General features: G+C 37.6%; 1 protein-coding gene across 3 annotated transcripts in view; it reads right to left on the minus strand.

Annotated features, from left to right (window-relative positions):
* The window catches only part of TRIP11 (thyroid hormone receptor interactor 11), a 71815-nt gene extending 54246 nt beyond the window's left edge, over positions 1-17569 (minus strand). The window contains exons 1-7 of one of the 3 annotated variants that reach the window (XR_014021751.1): positions 15371-17569; positions 12139-12200; positions 9558-9668; positions 6059-6337; positions 3507-3566; positions 1209-1374; positions 371-733 (exon numbers count right to left, since the gene is read on the minus strand). Coding sequence is in view for 2 of the 3 variants with exons in the window: in XM_081292598.1 (XP_081148724.1) it covers positions 371-733; positions 1209-1374; positions 3507-3566; positions 6059-6337; positions 9558-9668; positions 12139-12200; positions 15371-15509 (1180 nt within the window). In the remaining variant the exon portion in view is untranslated. The remainder of the gene's footprint in view (positions 1-370; positions 734-1208; positions 1375-3506; positions 3567-6058; positions 6338-9557; positions 9669-12138; positions 12201-15370) is intronic. The other 2 variants (XM_081292599.1, XM_081292598.1) reach the window with 2 other exon arrangements.
* Between the last annotated feature and the right edge of the window lie 3990 nt (positions 17570-21559).

Genomic DNA, 21559 nt, shown 5'->3' on the forward strand with positions numbered 1-21559 from the left:
GTTATAGAAAGTATTCAGTTCTGTGTAGACTAAAAGAAACAGTACCTCTCCACAGCAATGTGTGCACTGGATTTACTTCTCAGAAATCCATGAGGCTTCCTAAATCACTGACTTCCATGTAAATACATAAAAAATAAAGGAAGGCTAAGAGACACCTAGTCAATAATTGACCCATTTTGATAGAAAAGTATTTTTTGTTGCCTATTAGCTATGGCAATGAATTCACACCAAACAATTTTAATCAAATTATAGACGGTTCCACAAATACTCTATTTTCATGAAGTATTTGTCTACTAAAGTATGTGTGTCTCTAAAAACAATTCCAAAGCACTGAAACAATAATCTGAAATAAGTCCCAAGCATTCTATACCAGACAGGGCTTGTTGCAGCCTGAGCACTTCTTCTACTGTTGAACTCTGTGGAAGAATTTTTCCCTTTTCTGCCACAGTAGCACTCTGCTCCATCCCAGAAGGCTGCAATTTACTACATTCCAGTTTCAAGTTTTCACACTGTTCAATCATTTGTCGCTTTTCCACACTGAGTTGTTCCTGTTCTCTTTTCAAGGTATCTCTGTCATTTTTTGCAGAAGATAATTTTTTATTTATGTCTTTGATTTTTTCCTCAAGTTCTTCAATCTTTCTTTTAGATTCTACTTTTTCAGTTTGTAGAACCTGAATAGTCTTCTGCATCTCACAGATTTTAGGCTCATCAGTTTCTATAACTCCTGAGTCACCTAGAACATAAACAAAGTCAGGGACATCATGTGTTAAATACCAAGAAGTAAATACTTACTATATATATAACTAAGATTCGAGTTCCGAACTTGGAAAGCTTAAAAAGAAAATTTAAATTACTATCTTAAATAAACCCTTTAAAAATAAATAAAAAATTGGAGAAACATCAGAATCAACTACTAAAAAGCCAATGTATCTGAAAATATCTTGAATCATTTATTACCAACATATCATCACCAAACAATGCAACAAAGAAATCTATGAATTGTAATTGTTTACCATAAAAGCAAAAAGGACCTTTCCATTTTACAGAATCTTGAAAGCTATGTCATTTTCTAAACATCTGCCAAATGAGTAAACCAATCACTTACTCATTTTTTGGAACTTAGTCCAAGTTTACAGCAGTGTCCTGGTCTTAGAGTACTAGTTTGCCATTTGTGTCATCTAATATGTGAAACTACTAAAATTAATAACCTTGTTGTAACTGATTTTCAAGTTCTTCAATTCGTTCTTCATAGTCACGTAACTCTTCTCGATGCCGGCGACTTATCTCTGCCAGTTTCTGTTGATGTGCATTCTGCAAAACTGACATTTCATGTTGATGTTCATCTATGTCTCGACTTCGGTTTTGTTCAAGTACCTTAAAAAGTAAAACAAAATTAACCACATTTATGATCAATAAATTTACCTAAGCTATTTATTTCACTATCATCCAAGATCTGTATTATTAAAATTACTTCTCTAAGCATATTAAGGCTGAAAATAATTCAAACACAGTTCCAAAATTTGAACAATTTGGAAAGACTCCCCCCCCCCCTTCCTGTCTTAAACCTTAAAAACAGTCATCTCTCTCCACCACCCTCTGCCCCACACGAATACTAGGAACTGAACCCAGGGCCTCTGACATGCTAGGCAAGTGCTCTACCACTAAGCTATATCCCCACCCCTTTTCATTTTTACTTTGTGACAGTCTCACTAAGTTGCCCAGGGAGGGCTCAAACTCATAATCCTCCTGCCTCAGGCTCCCAATTAGCTGGCATGACAGGCTATGTCCCACCTCACCCTATAGTTTTTCTTTTTTCTTTTTTTTTAGTATTGGAGATTGAACTCACAGGCACTCGACCACTGAGACACATCCCCAGCCCTATTCTGTATTTCATTTAGAGACAGGGTCTCTTTGAGTTGCTTAGTGCCTCGCCATTGCTGAAGCTGGCTTTGACATCATAATCCTCCTGCCTCGGCCTCCCAAGCTGCTGGGATTACAGGTGTGCACCACTGAGCCCAGCTAGTTTTTCTATTTTTTTTTAAATATTTTTTTAGTTTTATGTGGACACGTATCTTTATTTTATTTTTATGTGGTGCTGAGGATCGAACCCAGTGCCCCCTGCATGCTAGGAGAGTATTCTACCACTGAGCCACAACCCCAGCCCGTAGTTTTTCTATTTTTAATGAGGGAACATCAACAAGAAAATACTGAAAACAAAAGATGAACATAAACTTCTCCTTTTCCAAACAACATATTCCACCATTACCAGCATCAACCCTTTGAGAAATCTGTACCTGTTTTCCTACTACCACTATTCTCTTGCTCAGCCTTTCCTTCTCCAGGCCTACTGGAACTCCCAACTGTCAACCAAAGTGTTTTATTACCCAAGTTGAGACCAATAATGCTTCTCCAGAAACATGGACATGGAAGCATCCTGAGAGCTGCATCCTTAAAAGTCTGTATACTGTATCTTGCTAGATTCCTGATGCTGCTCCCATTTCTGTCCTTCCTGATGCCAGAATGCTCAACTCTTCCTTCAGTCCTACAGACAGACTATTGTGGATCCTTCCAGTAAATCCTCTTTTGTTTTATTTAGCCAGAGAAAGCTTTTACTGCTTATAACTTAAGAATCCTAATCTATGCAATAGCTATTTTTTCTTGAGGTGTAAGTGTAAGTCATTCTTTAATCCTATGCACTTCTGTGCCAGCACTGGACTCAAAGCCTTATATGTAAACCTCAAAACAAACCTATACGGTAGGTAAAACAACCATATCTAGTTTACTGATAGCAAAAGAGAAGCTTAGAAAGGTTAAGAAACCTGCCCAAAGTAGAACTGTTGGTAAATAGCATATCCAGGTCTCACTCTGGAACTTATCACATATTACTATTAGAATAACAATAAACCCCCAAAGTAAAAATTCTATATCTGACAATAATTTCAGCACTAAAAGCAATTCACTATCACAATAAACATATAAACTATGCCTTTTCTTAAAAGAAATAATAATTGACAGAAACTAGCAAATTTCTACCACTAAAGTAAAACAATTCTTTCCAATAAAAAATAGTAGCATTTTATTTTGTCAATATCCTTCAACTCTAAAAACCTTGAAACTTCAGCAAGCTTGAAATTCTGTTAATGCAGTTTTATGAGACAGAGTACACACACATATGAAAAATAAACTACTGAAAAAATGTTCAAAACCAAATTATTTTGGAAAGAGATATTTTTATATACCTTACTTGTCATAAAGTTAATATGAACCAGTTAAAATTGTATATCATAATCTATAATCACTCTTAATTAAGACTTTTAGTGATTATGCTTATATTTTTACATACAGATTTTAGATGCATAAAAGTTAATGACAGGGGCTGGGGATATAACTCTGTTGGTAGAGTGCCTGCGTTGCATGCACAAGGCCCTGGGTTCAATCCCCAGTACCCCCCCCACACACACACACACACACACACACACGTCAACGACAAACAACATCTGACCTACCTTGATAGTATTTTGTAGTTTGCAGATTTCACTTTGATCAGAATTATGTGTTCCCTGTGCCTTAGAAGTTCAGAAAAAAAGAATCAGAAAACATCAATTTTCTTATAAAACAGAAAGTCACTAACTTTATTAAAAGATACTTGTCAAAAAAGAAGAATTTCCCAGATAGATTCTAACTCAAGGATGCCAAGAACTTTGTTCAGTAGAGAGTAGTACATAATAAAAGATACTAATATACAAGAATGTGTTGACTAATTGGGGAGACAACAGTTTTGCAAAATATCTAAATTTAAGATAAAAAAACAGAATATTTTATTTATTTACATAGCTTAAATATTTATTTATGTAGCTTAAATATTCAATGTGAGAATAATTAAGCAGTGTTCTAAAAGGCACTTTCTGAAAGCTACCCAATATTAATGCTAATGATGATCTAGTAAAAATCTTTTAAAAATGATTTTACATATATATATATATTTTAGTTGTAGATGAACACACAGTATCTTTATTTTTATGTGGTGCTGAGGATCGAACCCAGTGTCTCACGCATGCAAGGCAAGCACTTTACCACTAATAATAGCCCCAACCCTATTATTTAGTTTGAAAAGAAAATAAAAGAACTTTGGATTTTTCTTATTCAAAGCTGTATGTTTTTCATTTACCTTTTTAAAATGTTTACTTGATACCTAATAGCTGTACATATTTATGGGGTTACAAGTGATGTTTTGATTTATTTATACATTGAGAATGTTCAAATCAGGGTAACTAGCAGTATTATCTCAAACACTTAGCATTTATTTGTGGTGATAACATTCAAAATTCTCTCTTCTAGATATTTTGAAATATACTATATACTACTGTTATCTACAATCACCCTAGTACCCAAAAGATCATCATAATTTATTTCTCCCATCTAACTAATTTTGTACCCACTTGACCAACCTCTCCCCATCCCTCCCTCTACCCACCAATGCGCTAGGTTATCATTCATTTATCCTTATTAACACTTAACTATATATCATGTTAATGAACCAAAAAGACAGTATAACGTAAAGAATACAGTATTTGGCAGTCAAGAGATATATATTTGCTTTGTAACTTAAATCACTATGACAATGAGGGTGTTACTTTTGAAAATAACTTTGTTTCCCTGTTTGTAAAACAGAAGTAATGATTATTTCCTGTAGCTATTAAGGATAATATACATAGAGATATATGCCTCACTAGAAAATTAAGCCCCTGTAAGGTCCCAAATATGCCCTTTTCACCTTCATATTCTAGAAGAGATCTATCACAAACTAGGCAAAAACCCATCTTCCCCTATGAAATCTTACCCTCAACAACATTTCTTAAAATGTATCCCCCTTGGGATTAATCAGAATCACCTGGGAGTATGTATTCATTTGAACACTGTTTCCAAGGCCCTGAAATAAATTACTAAATAAATCTCCAGAGATAAAACAGGAAATCCCTGATATTATCAAGTTCTTCAGGTTATTTTTACACATACAAAACTTAAGAATTACTGCTTTTTAGAGATAAAATGGACAGATTGCCCTTACTACAGTTTACTTTAGGTATTGGGAATGTTTAACAACATGGGAAACATGCAGATCATTTTAATTAGGAAGATTTCTCCTTTACATAGCTAGATTACATTCACAAAAAGAGAACAAAAAAATCTTAAGTATTTACTTTGTTTTTTCCCCTACATGAATGAAGTTAAATCCAAGTTAACAATGTATCAATTTATTCTAAGTCTTGTGTCTTTTGCCAACCTCCACAGTCTATAAAATCTGATGTGTAAGACAAAAAAAAAAAATGTTCCTTGGAAAAAAGTTTATATCTCCCAAATAGCAAATATTTCATTTCCGAATCATATGAAAAAAAAAATCACAAAATAATTTAATATATTTTATAATACCAATGATCAGATTTTCATTTTATATATTACTAGAGCTAACAAAAATCTCAGATAAAAATCCAAGGAGATAGTGTCAAACAGAGTGCTCTGGAGCCCTAGTGTTTCCATCAAAGAAGTCTCAGAGACTTCAGGGGGAAAAGAAGCTAGCTCCACTCAATTCTTCTTTCTTTTCTTTTTTCTTTCTTTTTTTTTTTTTTTAATTTTTTTAGTTGAACATGGACACAATACCTTTGTTTTTCTTATTTATTTGTATGCAGTTCCAAGGATCAAACCCAATGCTTCACTTTGCAGGGCAAGCACTCTGTCACTGAGCTATAACTCCAGCCCCTCAATTTTTCTTTTGATTCCTGGGCTTGTAACTTTTATTTTGAAAAATGGGTCTGTTGCTTTAAAATTTTTGAAAAAAAAAAATTCCAAATATTGTACAGAAGGGGAAAAGGAGGCTGAGAGAGAAACATAACCTGACCAAAACCACTGAGAGAACCACTGGCAGAATTAGAATATAGATTTTCTATTTTCTTGTCCAGGATTATTTCTGATACCAAACACTTCACACACTGCTTCCTAAATAGCATCAATATTTTTACTCATTCACAGTTTTAAAAAAACTCACCCACATTTTACCTACCTCAGCAATATGCCTCCAATGGCCAACTTCAGATTCAAGTCTTGAAACTTCAATTGACAATCTGTTTATTTCTTGTTGTGATGAAATTATGTCACTAAAGTCCATGTCATCATCACGAAAGGCTGAAAAATGACTACTCATTCCGTAAACAAATGAAGACGGTGCACTGGTTGTTGGTATACCACCAGCTCCTGACTGTACCGATTGAGCAGCTGACTGTAGTTTCAACAATTGATCTTGTAGTGCAATCTGTCTTGCTTTAAGGTGGCTGATTTCTACCTATATATTTATAATCCATGTTTTAGAGAAAGTACTTTCAAACAAATTGATCATTTTAAACCTTCATTATATTAAAAGGTAGAATGATTTGTTTAAGACTAATCATTCACTAAGTATCTTTTAAGTGAATCCAAGTCACTTACAACATCCCAACTATAAAATTTTTATTTTAAAAAACATAATTACCATAGCACATATATTTTAAGTAGGATGAAGATCAAATTTTTACTCATATATTAAGTAAAACAATAAATTTATCAGTTAAACACAGGTTTCCTATCTTCTATGAAAGGGCTAATACAGGATATTTCTTAGGGCTCTGTTGGTGATCATCAAACCTTATGATGAGAAAATGAAAAGCTGTGTCAATCTATATATTAAATTTTCTTTAGAATTTCTGCTGGAGGCCAGTAGTGGTACATGCCTGTAATCTCAGACTCAGGAGGCTGAGGAGGTAGAACTGCAAGTTCAAGGACAGCCTCAGCAACTTAGTGAAACTCAGTCTCAAAATAAAATCTAAAAATAATTTTAAAGGGCTGAGGATGTAGCTCTATAGTATAGCACCCCATGTTCAATCCCTGGTACTTGAGAAGAAAAAGAAAAGGAAAAAGAATGAACAAACAAACATCTATTGCAAGAGTCTTATGTATCTGATAATGGCTGAATTTAGTCTTAAAATGCACCATGAATCAGAGATAATGCTTCTCTACACAACACAGCTGGAATAATGCTTTGATTTATAGATCCATTCTTTGTAGATAACACAGTAAACCCATGGTTATTAGCTCATGAGTCTCAGAAGGAAATAATGCACTCAAAGAGGCCCTGGCTTTAATACTGGCAACAAGCAGGCAGTGAAAATCTGACCCTATTCAGGAAGAGAACAGTATACAAAAGTTCTGAAACCCTGAGCAGAGTTTTGATTAAAGGCTGGCCATACTAAATCATAACCCCCCAAAATTATAAACATAGGACCTACCATAATGCCACATCCATTCTGAGTGAGAGAATACTCAAGTAAGCCATCTAGACACAACTGAAATAACCTTAAACTAGCCTAAGACACTACCATAATATGGTAGTTTAAGATATTACCATAACCAAGGAAAACTTGATATTGGGAAAATAGCCAGGAGGTAGCAACATTTCTACAGGTGTAAAACTAATCAATTAGTCAAACAAAAACCAAGTAGGTGTATACTTTATGTCATAACAAACAGATTTTTCATATTAGGGCCCCTTTCTCTAGTACAGACTTACAATAGTATATAAATTTTATTCTTTTTCCCATAAATGATATGAGATAAACTGCATCTTCAGGGAATAGAGACATCACAAAGAGTGTAGCAAGCAGATTCAGAAAACAGCAGAGGTATATAGTTATGTATTATCATTCATTCTACTAAAAAATACTGAAATCCATATTTTAGATATATTTTTAACACAGAAAGAGTTGTCATTATACCATAAATATTTACATCAAGTTTTAGAGCTACTCAAGTGCAAGCTTTAATAATAACAAATTCCAACTTGAATGTTTAATGTGTTCTCTAATATCAATAGTTAAAAAGAAAATAAAATGCCAAAATTTTCCACACAAGTGTTTCCAACTATGGGGTGAGCATTAGAATCATATGGAAGCTTCTGAAAATTACCAACATCAAGGTCCCTTCCCAGTACACTAATCTTCCCAGGATACTCAGAATCTTCTGAGGTGTATAAACATGTATATTTTTTAAAGGTGTCACTAATGATTCAGCTGCAAACCCCTGGGTAGGAACTACTATTTCTATCATCATGTCCGTTAAGTCAGTGCTACTCAAAGTGTGATCCAGGGATTGATGCCATGTACATTTGCTACCAGTCCACAAATACGGAAATTCAAAGAGTAAAGTCTAAAGACTTTGAAAGCAGTTTAGCAATAAACTGTTATATCTGTGTTGAATCTTTAAAAAAGAGGAAAAAAATGGGTTTGTAAAAAATTAAGCTCTAAAAATTAAGCACGGTGGCACATACCTATAATCCCAATGGGTTTCACAAAAAAAAATGATGTACAATATAAAAGGTCACAGAATAATAGCCTTTAAAATGCACTTTGAAATTAAAGCTACAAATGCATTTTGTATACATTTTACCCTTGCAGAAATTTGTTTTTATTATATTATGTAAAATTATAAATTGCCATCAGTTTGAAAATTAAACTCTAAAGCTAGGCATGGCGGCACACACCTGTAATCCCAATGAGTTGGGAGGCTGAGGCAGGAGGATCATGAATTCAAAGCCAGCTTCAGCAACTCAGCAAAGCATTAAGCAACTGAGTGAGACCCTGTCTCTAAATAAATTACAAAAAAAAAAGGTTGGGGATGTAGCTCAGTGGTTATGTGTCCCTGGGTCCAATCCCCAGCACCAAAATAAAGAAAATTAAAGCTCTACTTTAAATGTGTACATTTACCCTCAATTTTTAGCCTTAGCATGTCACTAAGGAACTAGAAACCAATTCATCTAACTTTAAAAACCCAAATAGGAAGTTACAGCAGAAACGAATTCTTAGTAAACAAAGTGAGTATTGAAATAATATGGATAATAAAATAGGAAATGGTTCAATTCAAAGTAAGTTTTTATTGGACTCCACTTATGTACTAAACATGAAAAAGAATTCAGTAACAGCATGACACATAGAAACATAGTCCATATTTTAAGGATGCAGGTAACACTGGTTAAATTATATAATATCACTAATACTGCAAAGATAAGCCAATTCCAAAACAAACATTTCAATCAAACTAGAAAAAAGCAAAAACATTTATAAAACAGTAAAAATCAATTATAATGTACTTAATTTTATTTTTCCATGGAAAATCAAATATATGCCAACATAACAGACACTTGTATAGACAAAGCATTTTTTTAAAAAGAAATTATCACTAAAAATGATCATGCTGATTTAAAACAACTTAAGAAAATAGTTAAGAATAGTATTGAGATTATGAAATAGTTAATAGATTTCATAAAATTAGAAATTATGAGCAACAGATGCCTGAAGATATTTTATAAAAAAAACTTTTCTTCTTTTAGAAAGTAGAAATTAATCTCTGCAAAGGTTAGTTTTTATAATATAAATAAAAGTTTACCAAGTTTTATTGAATTCAATACCCTTTCAATATTTTTATGGATCTAAAAATAATGGTGAAATATAAAAAGTAATTGTAATAACCTTTACCTCTTTCTGCTGCAGTTGATTTCGGTAACTTGCAGACTGATGCTTTATTTGAAGCTCTGATGCTTCATGCTTTTCTTCCAGATCAGTACAATACTTTTTAAGTCTTTCATTCTAGAAGCAAAGAAAGTATTTTCAACAAAAAGAATACAAGTAAAACAGGTTAGTGATTGCTACTGCACAGCACTGTTTCACAAAAAAATTGATGTACACTATAAAAGGTCACAGAATAATTGCCTTTAAAATGCACTTTCAAATTAAAGCTACAAATGCATTAAGCATGTTTATATAGAATATGCCTAATCCTAAATCAAATTTGGGTGTAGATTTTGCTTCTTTGATTTTATGCTATAAAGTCACTGATCACAGGTCTGGGGCTGTGGCTCAGTAGTAGAGTGCTTGTCTCAAATATGTGAGGCACTGGGTTCGATCCTCAGCATCACACAAAATAAAAATGAAATAAAGGCATCGTGCTCATCTACAACTAAAAAAAAATATGTAAACAAAAAAGAGTCAATACATAGTTAAATGAATTAAAGAACATTGTCTATTTTGAGTATGTTTGTTTTGAAACAGGGTTTCACTATGTTGACAAGACTGGCCTAAAACTCCTGGGTCCAAATAATCCTTCTGTCTCAACCTTCTGAGTAGCTAGGACTACAGGTAAGTACCACCACACCCAGCTTTAGATATGTTTTCAAAAACCAGAAAAATTCAGAATAAAAACCTGGACTTAAGTTAAACTTAAAATATTACCATTTCTAAATAAAAGTTTTAAAATTATCACTTTATTCATACCTCGTGTAAATTATTTGTAAAAATGACAATATAAAAATATTAAGAGTACACTGGACGAAAGATCACAAATGTGAGGACTACTTTCTTGGCACATAGAGAATTAAGTTAGCTTAGGGTGGTTGCTTTTACTTACAACTAAATAATCTTAACTAAGTTAGGCGCGGTGGAACTTGTAATCCCAGCAACTCAAGAGGCTGAGGCAGAAGGATTCCAAGTTCAAAGCCAACCTCAGCAACTCAGCAAGGCACTAAGCAACTTAGTGAGAACCTGTCTCAAAATAAAAAATAAAAAAGGGCTGGGGATGTGGCTCAGTGTTTAAGTGCCCCTGGGTTCAATACCCAGTACTCAAAACAACAACAACAACAACAAAAAACACCCTAACTAATTCAGTCAGCTAAAACATTTAACATCTGTAAGCAAATCTAATTTGTAATGGAAAACACACTACTCTTCTATACTAAACTTTCTAAACAGACTATTCAGAAATATCATTATCTTTTTTATTTTATTTTAGTTTAACAGCAGTGAGACCTGGATGCTGATATGTTGCATAGTTACAGAAAAGATTATGATGTCATAAGAGTTTTAATGCCACCAAGAATCACACAGTTAAAATTACCTGACAAATAAAGCCCTTTTTTCCTTTAGTATTTGAGTACCTCTGGATAGTACCAATGAGGAAGCTAGATCACATTTGAGTTTTACCAAAAATAAACATTTCTAAACATTGAAATCATACTTGCCATAGATCCAATAGACATTCACTGAACAGGTTAACCATATTTACTTTTCTCCCCAAATGGGTCATGGGGAATTCACCTAGGTTAATGCCACTCACACACATACTTCTGCTGTTTAATTTTTCTGGGTGAGTCTGTACCAATGAGTACTTTTTAAAGAATTTCCTATCTCAGCCATTAAGTTCATCTGTCATTACAGCACCTACTTTTCTTATTAAGTCATTACTGCTAACGTCCCTTAGTGCCACCAAATTGTCTACACACAGAAAGTTAATACAGTTCTACAGGGGTTTTGCTACTTTCAATTCCACAAACTCACCTTGATATTCTAGACCAGAGTTCAACAATGTTTGTTAGTAGTATTTTCTTATATCTAAATTCAATGTTCTTTTTATAACTTAGTAGAAAGGAAACACACTTTCCACAGTGCTCTAACAATACCTTTTGCTGTAATTCAAGTGCTCTCTCACTGTTATTATTCCAATGCTAACTAGTTGACTTTTATTCCTTTACATTAGCTTCTACTGTGAAATCCTTTCCTTTCAAGGCTTTCCTTTGAACCCCTACCAAGTTTCCCCATTAAGCACAATGTCTAGAACTAGTCACAACTAGACATTAATAACAAATAAAACAGCAAAATTAACTTGCTATTCCTATATTCTTAACTTCTCTGTACCCAAATATTATTCTCTCAACATTAGAATATAAAAAAGCTCTAGATTAAACAATCCCATTCTTCATATCATACTTAAATGTACTACCATAATTTAGCATTCCTTAATAACGATAAACTTTTGCCCAATACTTTTGGCAGTTTTCCTACTTTCAATATGTAGAAGTACAGAGGAAAATACTAAAGAACAACAAACAGTTGTCATGAAAATAAATTCTTCATCTAAGTAAGCCTCCTAAAAGTTAAAAAGAAACAAGATACACAGAGGAAAAAAAGTGGTAAGCAATGTAAAGAGAGAACTGAAATCCTGAATAACTTCATGGTTTCAAAAGAGAAAAATCTAAGTTTGATAGTAGTCTTCAATTTTCCTTACCTCAGATCTTAGTGTAGATTCAGTACCTTCAACTTCCTTTCTCTGACAATTAGGTAAACCTGCTACAAAAGAAATTCATATATTGAATATTTGGTCAACACCATATGATAGAATAAATAGGCTTTCTGTGTGTGTGCGCTGCGGATTGAACGCAAGGCCTTGAACATGCTAGGCAAATGCTCTACTACTGGGGCTCTACATTCCCAGCCCTAAGTAGGCACTTTAAGAAAAACACATTTCACCGAGTTTAAATAGAATAGTATGGGCTGGAGTTGTGGCTCAGTGGTACAGTGCTTAACTAGCATATGTGAGGCACTGAGTTCAATTCTCAGCACTGCATATAAATAAATAATATAAAGGTCCACCAACAATTAAAAAATAATAATAAACAGAAAGTAGGTTGATACAAGAGCAAATTCAGAAGATATTTATCATATGATTTTCACCACAACTTATCATTGCCACTAATGTTCTTCATTGTCACATGGGTCATTCTCTTTGCCAATCTCCTACACCTTAGGATGTCTACCTTTAGTAGCTACTACAGCAGACAAAAAGTGCTGACTTTCTCAGTGAAAAAAACACAATGTCCATCATTTTTCAATGTTTACTACTTGCTGAGAGTATTTATCAAAATTTTGTTACAGGAAATTAGAAGTTTTTGTAAATTTCCCTTTTTGGCTTGCCATAATTTTAAATGAAACATATTCAATTGGGGCTTTAAGGCCCTATTTCTACTTCCTTCTTTTTTTTTTTTTTTTGGTACTGGAGATTGAACTCGGGGGGACACTTGACCACTGAGCCACATCCCCAGCCTGATTCTGTATTTTATTTAGAGACACTGAGTTGCTTAGTGCCTCGCCATTGCTGAGGCTGGCTCAGCCTCCTAAGCCACTGGGATTATAGTAATGCACACCATACCTGGCTTGTATTCTATTTTTAAATAGAAAACAAATAAAATAGGTATTAAGCAAGTCCTATTGTAATACCAAGGGAAAGGAATAAAAGCTTTGAGCAATTCAGCAGATTTCTGATCACTCATATTTTTATTGACCATCTACTGTGTACCAAGGAAGATGCCACATACTGGACATATAAGGAGAAAGAAAAAAATACCATCCCCACCCTGGGCATCAGGGAAAATGAGCAATTATAACTCAATATGGTAAGTGTTGCTAGGCAGAGATCCTCAAAGTTCTGTTAGAACACAGAACACAGGCAATCAATTCAACTTGCGTAAGAGTCACAATGATTTCACCAAGTGCCTGATCTGTGAGCAGGGTTGCTGGAAAACTGTTTTCCAGGCAAAGGAGGAAGTAGAGAAGAAAAGGCTTTCTGTGAAGAGGTCTGGAGTTCTGTAGGTGCCTGACAAAGTTCTGTGTGACAGAAGCTCTAGGTATTGGCACACATGCATATATAAATAGATTAGGCATGGCAATTGGCAAGGCAATTAGAAAAGGAAGGTTGAACCCATATGGACAATTGTTGGCCTTCTAAAACTAAGAAATTCAGATTTTATCTGTGATAGGTCAAGAAATTTTTAAGCAAATTTGTTTTTAGAAAGTAACTCACACTGGGCACGGTGGCACATCCTTATAATCCCAGGGACTTGGCAGGCTGAAGTAGGAGGACCACGATGAACTGTCAATAGACAGTTGCCAGCCTTAGCAACTTAGCAAGGTACTAAGGCCCAACTGGTAATACAGCAGAAATAGAATGGAGTGCGGAAAGGATGAAAAAGCACTGAAGTAGGAGTAATAAAGGAAAGTACAATTTTGACATAGGCCACAAGAATTTGGTGGCCAATGGGAAGTAGATAAAAGACAAAATAACATGACATGAAGATTTCTAGTTCAGAAAATTGAGTAGGTAGTGAAACTGCTAAGATTGATATTATGGGAGTACCTTTAGTAGAGGAACAAAATTGAGGTCAAAGGAACAGCCAACTGCTTTCCCCTATCTGAGATACAAAGTTAAACCTTGTCATTTTCCATAGTTTTCAGCCTCTGTTTCTAACTGCCCTCAAGTCCAACAACCCTTTACTAGACACATGAAGAAAATCTTTCATTACCATCTCTAAACCTAACATACCTCCCATCCAAATAGAACTGGAAGCAGTAAAATGGATTTTGATTTTGGCAGCTCCACAATCTCACTTCTTCTCAAATAGACACCACACCGAAAAACTAAATGTAAGCACTTTTTATCAAACCATTTTTCTCTATTTCAACCAAATAAATATGAAGGATTGGTTAAATAATGATAAAAACAAAACTAGGGAGCTGGGGGCTAAAAAACTCAGGGGTAGGGCAGTGCTTAGCACGTGTGTGAGCCCATGGGTTCAATCTCCAGCACCCCAAATTAAACCAGAATGCTAATTTATTAATTTATAAGAAATAAGTCTATCAAAAGAATTGCTCTCATCTGAATGAGCAGCCCATTATCTCCCATAGTCATAGGCAGACTATGATTTTAAAACTCTCTTAATCCAAACCCTACTTGCTAAAAGAAATGTCAAGAAATAAAAATGGTGATTAACTAGAACACTGATTACCATGTCCCTTTAGGTCACTGTTCATTAACAAAATACGATGAACTGTCAAGAGACAGTTGCTAAGGAATCCCCCAAAATGGAGGATCTTCCCCGTTCCGTTCCATTGAAATACGGGAGAAACGGGCAGTTATATAAAAAATATATTTTTAGCTGGAATGCTGTAACATGCCATCACTATGAGGAAAGGCACAAAACAATTTACCTGAAAATCACAGGCATATTTCATTAATAAATAATATACTCAAGACAGCGTAAAGAGTCACCAGATATTTTAATCATGAGTTATTTCCCTTGCTACAAAAATCAAAGAAAACAAAAAAGTATATGTCGTAGACCATCCTTTTAACTGTATCGAAATAAAGGAAGATGATCAAAATCAGACCGCCCCCCGCCCCAAACTGGGGGCAAACTGACTGGGAGGCAAGGACAGACCCAGCAAAAAGAAACCTCAGCGCAGTTTCACTCCGCTTTGACAGGTCCAGGGTACCCAAAGGGAGCCTCCCCAGCACCCCACCGGTTCTCACTAGAGAACTGGTAGAGAAGGAGGCAGTGCCAAAAAGGAAAAAAGGGCGGAGTGGCACTCCCCCGCGACCAGTCGCGTCTGACCCGCGGAGGTGGGAACCAAACGGACGCTCGCAGGGTCCCAGAAAAGCCCTCCCTCCCCGCCCCAGCTGTTACCTTCTGCGTTTTCTAAATCATCCAGAAGCATGTCCCTGGTGAAGCTGGAGATCTGGTCGGTGAGAGAAGCCAAGCTACCCCCCACCTGACCCAAGGAGTGGCCCAAGCCGGAGCCCAGGCCTCCTAACCAGGACGACATCGCTGCAACTTCAGTGAGCCATTGGACCCGCTCCGAAAACCGCGACCATCAACCATCCACTTCTCGCCCCCGAACGTCCTCGAGCGTTGCGGGGTCAATTATGACCGAAGCACTCAGAATTCCACGCAGTGCGGGGCTCGAGCCAACCGTCGCGTTCTGCCCATAAACGCAGAGGCCTGGCCTGGGCTTTTACCGGGGACTCGCCGCCAGTGGTACAGTCCCCCCCGCGGGGCCTCTGCTCCTTCCCTCGACTTTCCGCCGTCCGGCTTGGGTGACTTCTCCCTCTGTGTTAGTGACTTGCCCCAGCTCGGCGAGCTGCTCCTGCCACCTCGACGCCGGCCGTCATAACACCTCTCTCGGAGACCGGCAGAACCATAGAGAGGCGCCGCCGTGGCGCAGAAGGACCCTGCAAAGCCTCCGGACGTGTCCTTGGCGCAAAGGAAAGTGGGATCGCGGAGGACCAAGCGCGAGCGGGCGCGACCAACCTCCTCCACGTAGCCCGCAGGCTAAGAAGCCAGAAGAACCGGTGGCGGTGCGACGCTCCCAAGCTACCTGCGCGGCTGAGTTTCTAGCTAGAGTCGGCTCTGCGGAACGGCGTTGTGTGGTTGAAATCCGACTCCATCCTCGAGGGCGGCGGTGCGGACTTGGCGGGGTCATCACACCGCTTCTAATAACTTATCCACGTTACTCCATCACTTATCCAGTCAGTGAGGGGCCGCTCTGTGCCGGGCACTATATGTAGTCACTATATGTAGTAGGATCGGAGGCTACAGAGCTATAAAAGACGGGATGCAAATTCGAGTGACCAGGCAGGAATCACAGTTTTTATTGATTACTTTCTACAGTAGAAATTTTCTTTTGGCGGGGTGGGGGGGGGGCGGTACCAGGGATTGAACTCTCAGGGGCACTGGACCACTGAGCCCATCCCCAGCCCTATTTTGTATTTTTTTTTTTTAGAGACAGGGTCTCACTCAGTTGCTTAGCGCTTCGCCATTGCTGAAGGCTGGCTTTGAACTAGCGATCCTCTTGCCTCAGCCTCCCCAGCCACTGGAATTACAGGCGTGCGTCACCGCGCCCGCCTAGAAATTTTCTCTGGTTTTCCAGGTCACATTTGGAACTCTGCCTTCATTTAATATACGATGAATTCTATTCATGAAGCCGACTTCACCCATGAAGTTATAGAAGACAGTCTTTTTTCAGAATTATTTTAGAGGACTGCAGGACAACTCAGAGAAAAGAATTTCTGTTCTAGCGTATAGACACTTAAAATGATGTTGGTGGCACTAGCTGTGCAAGTGCCCACCCCCCACAGCTCTCAGTTAACACATCAGAGTGTCTTGCTTGTTTGCATTCCTTCCTAAAGAAAGAAGGACAGTCCCATGAATTTAAAGCAATTGGTGCAGTGAAACAAGGACACCAAAGCACCTGACCAGAGAGGCTACCACGTGACATACAGATAATAGCAAATTATTGAAAAGGACATGCTAGGCCTGCAGTTCTTTTAAACACACTACTAAACACACTCGTGTCTTTTCCTTTGATTTTATTACCAGGCGGAGCTACCACAGATTGCCCTGTAATTGTGAATGAATAATTGGGAATGCTTCAGTATTTGGAATCTGATGGCACTGGCAATAGTAGCCCCCCCCAAAATGTGAAAGCTTTTAAAAGAAAATTCGCATCTCATTCTGGAAGGGCTTATTAAATATTTCCCATGAATTTATGTGAATGACATCATAGCACAGGGGTTGGTTGTATAGACTTCAAGGCCCAATTGCCTTGATCTTCACGTATCAGCTGTGTGATCTTGAATAGGTTTCTTTACCTCATTGTGCACCAGTTTCTCATTTATAAAATGGAGCATAGTAACAATAGTGCATACCACGGTTGAGATACTATTTTTAAGACTTGGATCAGTGCCCCATACATAATGATTGCTATTGAAATGTTTGCAAAGTTTTTAAAACGTGACATACAGATTAGTGTATCTACCATTACTTGGGGCACTGGAAATAAAGCAGGGGAAAAGAACAGAGTCCTTGGTCTCATAAAGTTTGTGTCCTGCTGGGAAGACACTGATAATAAGCAAAATGTAATAAGGAAGGTAGTGATCACAGATAGGTAGTTAGTGGTAACAGCTTTTTTGGGGGGAGGGGAGTAGTAAAACAGGGCATGGATGATATGGGAAGAGGGGTTCTACTAATGTTATAAAGGGTGTTCAGGGAAGGCCTCCCTGATAAAGGAGATCTTTGAACAAATACTTGAAGGAAATAAGGGTGAGACAGGACTGGGAATGTAGCTCAGTAGTGGATCTCTTGCCTATCTTGCTTAACATGAACGAGGCCCTGGATTCAGTAGTGGACAGGGGGTTGGGGAGAGAGAACAAGACCTAAAGAATATCCAAGAAAGAGCAAGTGAAAGAAATATCCAAGTGAAAGAAAGAACTGATAAGTCTGCCCGTGAGGTAGGAGAACACCTGTCCGGTTAGAGAATTCACAAGAAGGCAAGCATGGCTACAGCAGAACTGACCTGGGAAGAACCATGTGAAGGCCTGGTAGGCCATTATGAGGAGTCTGGCTTTCACTCAGTGGGATGGGAGTGACATGAACTTAGGATCTAATAGAGATCCTGCTTAACAGTGAAAATTTTAGCTATTGTAATCAAGTTCTTATTTCCCATAGGTATAAATTCTCTGGACTTCCAGTTCCATAAATTCATGTTTTGGCAGAAAAATACTGCAATTAATAAAGAAAGCAAGCCCAAATATATGCCTTTACATCATGTACTAGTAATCAACATAAAAGTTATTTCCTAAAATTTCCTTAAGGGTTTTTCTTTTCTGAAAGATGAATGTAACCTAAGAGACTTAAAGTATTATCCTGAAAAATGACATGTTATGATTGTTTTGTTTGGCATTTGTAGTTCTAAAAATAAAGTTAGTTTCTTTTGACAAGTGGCTCCTGAATTGTGCCCAGCCAGACTGCGGCATTTGGTGGCTCGCACGGGGAGCAACTGAGGGTAAGTAAACTGCTCGCCCCTGAGGGCAGGACGAGAGGATGGATAGCCATTCTAAGTTTCCTTTTTTGTTTTGCTTCATTTTTGTTTTAACTTGCCTGTCCCTGGAGATGAGTGAGACGGAAGAAAAACCGCTCACATCTGAGGAAAAACTATTTGCGTCTGAGGAAAAACTATTTGCGTCTGAGGAAAAACTATTTGCGTCTGAGGAACAGATAGGGAGAAAGGACGGATGCACATGTCAGGAGGATAGAAAGGCTGTCATAATGATTTTGTGTGGTTCCATTTTTATTTCATTCTATCTCAGTTTTGTTTGGGGTTATCTTGTTGGGTTGTATTATAGTAGAAATACGGGATCAGCAATTAGTAAAAAACAAACCGAAAGACTGTTAAGTAAATTGTTAGAGGAAGGAGGCATCGCAGTAAAATCAAGAACAGTCAGGGCATACGTTGATACAATACAACAATGTAGCCCATGGCTTTTTAAGGAGGAGTTGTTAGATATATCACAATGGAACCATCATGGTGAAGATTTAAAAAGAATAGAAAAGAACAACCCAGGGACTCTGCCAGTTGGCACATTGCCATTGTGGACGTTCGTATCTGGTTTACTTAGTCCAAAGCCTTCAGTTCAGACAAAGGTAGAGGAAGGAGAAGACATAAAGATTCAAGTAAAAGAGAAGGTCTTTCGAGCTAGTGAGTCAGAGGAAGGAAGTTTAGAGCAGAAAAAGCCATCAGGGGAAAAGTTACAACAGGAGACTGCTAATAACACCTTTCTATCAGAGAGCGTAAGTGTCCAACCATCAGCACCACCTCTACAGGAGACTGCTACTAACAGCATTCTATCACCAGAGGACATATCAACAGCACCACCTCCATATGCTAGGAGACTCCCAACCCCCGCAGTTGATAGTTGGGATCCTGAGACAGGATCTCAAGTATGTCCTGTATTTGAGGTAGGAGGGCAGCGAATTTACCAGGGTTTAAATTTCAAAACAGTAAAGGAGCTAAAAGAGGCTGTAACAACCTATGGTCCTCAAGCACCCTTCACTGTAAGCTTAGTCGAATCCATTACCAACTTAAGCATGACGCCAGCAGATTGGGCTAATATGTGTAAAGCTGTGCTAAATGGAGGACAATACCTGTTATGGAAGGTTGCCAATGAGGAATTTTGCAAGGAGACGGCTAGGCGAAATGCAGCAGCTGGTTATTCTCAGAGAAATCTAGATATGTTGTTAGGAAAGGGACCTTATGAGGATCCGCAGCAACAAATTGCATATGATCCTGGCGTATACTCACAAATTGCTGTAGATGCAGTTAAGGCATGGAAGACTTTACAAGGACATGGAGGTTTACAAGGTCAATTATCTAAGATAATACAAGGAGCTAATGAACCTTACGCTGAATTTGTAGATAGGCTTATTCAAACAGCTACCAGAATTTTTGGGAATACAGAACAAGCAATGCCATTAATAAAACAACTGGCTTATGACCAAGCGAATCGTTGGTGCAGAGATATCATTAGACCATGGAAACAGGAAGATTTAAACACATATATTAAATTATGTAGAGACATTAATGAACAAGAGCAAGTCATGGCAGCTGCAGTAAAACAGGCTTTAGATGCCAGAGACATTAATGAACAAGGGCAAATTGTGGCAGCTGCAGTAAAACAGGCTTTATATACCAGGCCAAGAACATGTTACAATTGTCAACAAACAGGACATTTTAAAAGGAATTGCCCCATAGGAGGAGGGTTTAACAAAACTAGGTATCAAAGGAGTAGAATACCGGGTATTTGCCCACGATGCCGTAGAGGGAGACATTGGGCTAATGAATGCCGTTCTCAAACCACCATAGAGGGTAGTCCATTACATTGGGCTAATGAATACCGTTCTCAAACCACCATAGAGGGTACTCCATTAAAAAACGAACAAGGACAAGGTGTTTATCCACAATATCGTGGACAAAGGCATCGGGCTCCGTTGCCAAAAAACGGACAGGGGGCCCCAATGCTCCGGGGCCCCAAACCACAAATATATGGAGCACTGGAGGAACCCAGCAACCCCATCAGGGTAGTGCCCAGGACACATTGTCCATCAGATCCCTCATCAGAGAAACCAGAGGGAGCGCAGGGTTGGACATCTGCGCCTCCACCAGATCAGTACTAACTCCAGAGATGGGAGTTCAAATCATTCCCACAGGGGTAAAAGGACCTCTTCCCAAAGGAACAGTAGGCTTATTATTGGGACGCAGCTCTTCTACTCTAAAAGGACTTTTGATAAGTCCTGGGGTAATTGATCCCGATTATGAAGGTGAAATAAAAATTATAGCCAGTTCTCCAAAGGGTATATCAATAATTTCACCAGGAGATAGAATAGCACAATTACTAATAATACCAAGCCTACATGATAAATTTTCCAGTCATGCTGTAGAAAGAGGTTCCAAGGGATTAGGCTCCACAGGTGTAGATTGGGCTATGCTTTCTTTAAATTTAGATTCTCGCCCCATGCTAAAACTAAATATTCAAGGACATGAATTTAATGGGCTACTGGATACAGGTGCAGACCTTAGCATCATCTCTCGTCAAGAATGGCCAAAACATTGGCCATTACAACAAGCCACTCAAACGCTTCGAGGCCTAGGAGTGGCGACTAATCCCAATAGAAGCGCAATGGTATTAGATTGGAAGGATCCTGAAGGATGTGAAGGAACTATACAGCCATATGTATTGGATCATCTTCCCGTAAATTTATGGGGACGAGATGTCTTAGATCAATTAGGTTTGACATTAACAAATAACATCAATCAAAATGCACCCACTATTATGGCTAGACAAGGTTTTAGGAAAGGAAAAAGATTAGAAAAACAAGAACAAGGTTTAGCAGCACCAATACAAATAGATCAAGGAACAGACAGACATGGGTTGGATTTTCACAAAGGGCCACTGAGACAATAAAAATTACATGGAAATCAGAAAGACCAGTATGGGTTCCTCAGTGGCCCTTGACTAAAGAAAAGATACAAGTAGCCCA

Source organism: Spermophilus citellus, assembly GCF_964194105.1.
Source record: "Spermophilus citellus genome assembly, chromosome: 4".
NCBI classification, from domain to species: Eukaryota; Metazoa; Chordata; class Mammalia; order Rodentia; family Sciuridae; genus Spermophilus; species Spermophilus citellus.